Raw genomic sequence first — 4,600 nt, 5'->3', positions numbered from 1 at the left:
TAAAAAACTTTTTTTTAAAAAAACTTTTTTTTTAAGTAATTAGGAGAATACCATTTGGAAGCTACTTATATTTCATTGATGATCAGTTGTAATTAAATTCAGTTTACCTTAACCACAGTGCTGAGTTCAACAAACAGGAATACAGATTCTATGATGTACATATAGTTTCACATGACCATTTTGACTTTTAGATTTTTAGAGCTCCAAAATAAAATCAAAGATGTTGACCATATACCTTATACATTTCTGGATTGGGGTATGGGTCAGAATAAGTAAAACTAGATCTAGCAAATCTCTTTGGATGAAGTTTTGGAAATCCTGGACAAATTACTTTAAATATGTCTGGACTAATTAAAAACTAGTTATTTTCTAGAAGGCCTAACCAAATATAAACAACTTTTTTATTCAAATGACCTTAAGAGCAGTATTCTTGGGTTTACATATAAAATTTGGCTACATTGGAACTTCTTTGTGGCCAAAATGTATTCTCTTTAAAAGAGCTCCATTTTAGAACCACTGTAAATATTCTCAGAAAGAGAATTATATCCTCTGATTAGAATGAAAGTTCCATGAGGAGTAGGATTTTTTTCTTTATTCACTGCCCTATCCTCAGCATGTAGAAAATACGTTTCATATAGTAAGTGTTCAGAAATATTTGATGCTGAGTAAATATGTAATAACAAATGACTACCCGAGAAAAGATATTTCCATTAGGAAAATATGTTAACCTTGATTATTGTTTTTCCATTAGTACTTTAAATCTACGTGGGACACTGCTCGTTGGAACAGCAGCTGGTTTCTCTGGAATATTGGCAAACTTCCTTTTCAGACACTGCTTCAAGGTTAAACATGATGCTTTGAAGACATATGCCTCATTGACTACACTTCCATTTTTGTCTACCTTAGTTACGTATAAGCTCCTTGTTACAGATGCTTTGTATTCAGGTAAATTTAAATTCATTAAAGTATAATGTGTTCCTGTCTCAGTAAAATTACTCATTAACATACACTGTTGCTACTGCTAATAATAATCCCTTACATTTGTGTATTGCTTTACCCCTTACAAAGTACCTTCACATATATTGTCCTATTTCAGGGGGTCCCACAACAGACCTCCTAATCAGACAGGGCAAGTCTTTCTTACAGATCAGCAGCAAAAACAGAGACATGTTCAAATCTAAGAAGCCGCATAATATACTGAGAAAAAAGCAGGCTTTGGCAGATTACACACAATTTCAGATCCTAACTCCTTGAATTTTGTGACACTGGGCAAGTCACTTAATCTGAAACTCAATTGAGTCTTATCTATGAATTAGGACTAATCATACTTACCTCACAGGATTGTGAAAATTAAGATTGTGTATGTTAAATGCCTAACATAGTATCTGGTATATTATGGGCTTCTAATGTTATTTCCTGCCTCCTCCCATTACCTTAAGTTTCATATCTAGTAATTGATGGAACCTCTCACCCCTGTTCATTAGATAGCTGCTTAAATCTCTCTTCCCCAGGGAAACCTTCTCTGATTCCCTCAAGGTTTCTAGATACATTCTCTATACATTTTACCTTCAAAGCATTGTGCACGCTTAAAATTATTTATAAATATTTTTCAAATGTCTTTTTTTCCTGATTGACTAGCCTGAAGGTTAGATATTGAGTCTCTTTTATGCAACACTGTACCCCTAGCACTTAGCATATGCCTGACACCTAGACAATAAAAATGTATTAACCTAGAATCCAGAGGTCTGGTGAGCTAGTTTAATTCTTTAATACAAAGTTGTTTCTGCAGCAACCATATATCTAAGAGGTAACTTTCCTAATGTAAAGTGTAATAAAAGCACTTTGAAGACATGGTGCATTTAGTCAGTCGTATGCCATACACTGAATTTCTAATATTATTCCTACTATTTCACTGTGGTTGAGGACAATGCAGGTAACTACTCTTTGAGGGCACACGACTTTCTTAATGTTTATCCTGAGTTTTAAAGGGAGATCAAATTTACTTTTGTTTTCCAGGTAATATAAGCGTGGAAGAATGTGCTCTGAGAAGTTCACTGGTTGGCATAGTATGCGGTGTTTTATATCCAACTGGTTTGGCTTTTTCTAAAAATGGACGTCTGGCAGTAAAGTAAGTCTGTCTATTCCTTCTCTTCCTTACTTGTTTAAAAAACATATATATATTAGTAAAGTCTCCTTATTCTTTAGCTGCCATGGACACATTTTAATCATTTTAGATAGCTAACTTTTAACCTTTTTTGCTAGCTACATGGAAGACCTAGAATAGAAATTAACAGTGTAGGAAAAATCAAATTTTTCATAGAATATGCATCCAGAAGTACTTACCTATTTTTCCTTTTTAGGTACCATACTGTTCCACTGCCACCAAAAGGAAGGGTTTTACATCACTGGCTGATGCTTTGTCAAACAGATATAAAAGGAATGCTGATTCCTCTAGCCTTTCAGATAGTCTTTGGAATGTATCAGGGTATACAACATTATGCAATATTTGAGAGTACGTTAGAGAAAACTGTACATGAAGATTAACCAGGTCGTGAATGGATTTTTTTATGGTGAGGACTCAGGTATTGCTGAAGGAGTTCAAAGTAACTCTGGACAATTTGTTTCTGTTCTTCTGCCTAGTGTATAGCAGGTTCTCAATAAATATTCAGAAACTCAATAAATAAATGTAAGTTTTTTCTTTCTTCCTCATTGTATGTGGAAATAGGTTTAGGCTTCAAGTTCTGATCTGTACATTTATATACTGTCATTCATCAAACATTTATTGAGCAACAACTGCCTCTCAGGCACTGTGTTACATGTAATAAGAAATGGTCCTTATCCAGAAGGAACTCACAATTAGAAGATAAATTAAACATATGAACACACAGCATGAGAGAGTTTGAGAGGTCTACACATAATTCTGTGGGCACATTGAGGATGTGGATCGTAACTATTTGGGCAGAAGGGAAAACTATAGAGAAGAAGTGACATTTGACCTACATTTTTAAGAAGTTGAAAGTTCATAAGAAAGCAAAATATAGAAATAGCATACAGCCCATTCCTTCACTCTAAACTCTGATTCAGCTAGCTTCTTATAGTTAACACATTCTTTTCACTGTGCTATTTAAAGAACATATATTGAGTGCCTACTGGCTATGCATTTATACACGCACCAGGGGTACAAAGATTCAGTCCCTACCCTCAACAAGTTTAAAATCTGAAGGAAGAAATCAAAGCATGCATCTTTAAGTCTGCTAGAGCATTCCTGAGCTACACATTTATCTTACTTTAGGAATAAACACTGTCCGATGAAAAGAAAAGATACAGAATGGAACCCCACAGCCCATTTCCCTTGTCTTAACCATATTCATAGTGAGATTAAAGATTTGATCATCTGAAGCTTCAAGCAACCCAAAGCAGAAATGGAAGTCTTAGTAAGGTAATTAGAGCATCATATAACAAAGTAAAATACGTGTACTCTTTTGCTAATGAAAAAACAAAGACTAGCCATCTAGCTTCATATTCTCAGAATAATTTATGATACTTGAAACTCTAAGGAAAGGGCAAGTAATTGGGGGTGGGGCGAAGGAGGCACAGGGGGATTCAAGTCAAATAGATAACTAGATCAATAGTATTCATATTTTAACTCTTAAAAAATTAGTATTTGACTACATGAATACTTTCTCATTGTGAGATACTCAAATGATCCAAAAATATATATACAAGGTGGGGCAAAAGTGGGTTTACAGTTGTGAGTATGCGAACACAGAGAATACTTGTATTATTATTTATTATATATTTATATATATAAATATGTTTATATATTTATATATATAAATATATGTTTATATATTTATAAACATATATTTATATGTTTATAAACCCACCCTGTATATATATTTGCTATATAGAACAAGACTTGAAAAGTCCTCCAGTTCTCCCACTTCATCCTATTTCTACTCTATTCTCAGGGTAACCACTATCAAGTTAGAATGCCTCTTGCAGTTTTCTTTTGTTACATATTTTTAAAATAAATTTTATTATCCATACATATTATACTGAAAATTTTCACTTAACCATATGTCTTGGAGATCCTTCTAACTCATTACACATACCAACACATTCTTTTCAGTGGCAGTACCTTCTTGATGATTCCAGTATTCACATAGGTGATCCTTCCAGCACCCTGGTCTCTCTACCACTTATTCCCATGGTCATACGTTAGACCTGTCTGAAATAATAGTCAGTAGCCACTAGTCAGTATTTGAAGTGTGAATAATCTAAATTGAAATGTGTAAAATACACATCAAATTTTAAAGATTTACTATGTAAAAAAAGATAAAATATCTCATAAATAATTTATTGATTATATGTTGCAAGGTTACTCTGGTTACTCTTAGTAATATTGGGTTAAATAAAATTAATTTTACTTGTTTTTTTTTTAATATATTTTATTGATTTTCCACAGAGAGGAAGGGAGAGAGATAGAGAGTTAGAAACATCGATGAGAGAGAAACATCGATCAGCTGCCTCCTGCACATCTCCTCCTGGGGATATGCCCGCAACCCAGGTACATGCCCTTGACCGGAATCGAACCCGA

At 33.8% G+C, this 4,600-nt stretch overlaps 1 protein-coding gene and 1 long non-coding RNA gene across 4 annotated transcripts in view; one reads left to right on the top strand and one right to left on the bottom strand.

Annotated features, from left to right (window-relative positions):
• Positions 1-2,681, top strand: part of TMEM126B (transmembrane protein 126B) — a 7,841-nt gene extending 5,160 nt beyond the window's left edge. For both annotated transcript variants that reach the window (XM_006755896.2, XM_015558857.1), the window contains 3 exons: positions 752-945; positions 2,017-2,128; positions 2,361-2,681. In XM_006755896.2, coding sequence (XP_006755959.1) covers positions 752-945; positions 2,017-2,128; positions 2,361-2,544 — 490 coding nt within the window. In that variant the 3' untranslated portion in view covers positions 2,545-2,681. The remainder of the gene's footprint in view (positions 1-751; positions 946-2,016; positions 2,129-2,360) is intronic.
• The window catches only part of LOC107181846, a 52,279-nt gene that overhangs the window by 4,646 nt on the left and 43,033 nt on the right, over positions 1-4,600 (bottom strand). The gene's annotated exons all lie outside the window — the stretch shown is intronic.

The sequence above is a fragment of the Myotis davidii genome, unplaced genomic scaffold (assembly GCF_000327345.1).
Source record: "Myotis davidii unplaced genomic scaffold, ASM32734v1 scaffold430, whole genome shotgun sequence".
NCBI lineage: Eukaryota > Metazoa > Chordata > Mammalia > Chiroptera > Vespertilionidae > Myotis > Myotis davidii.
This window is presented reverse-complemented; position numbering and strand designations above follow the sequence as displayed.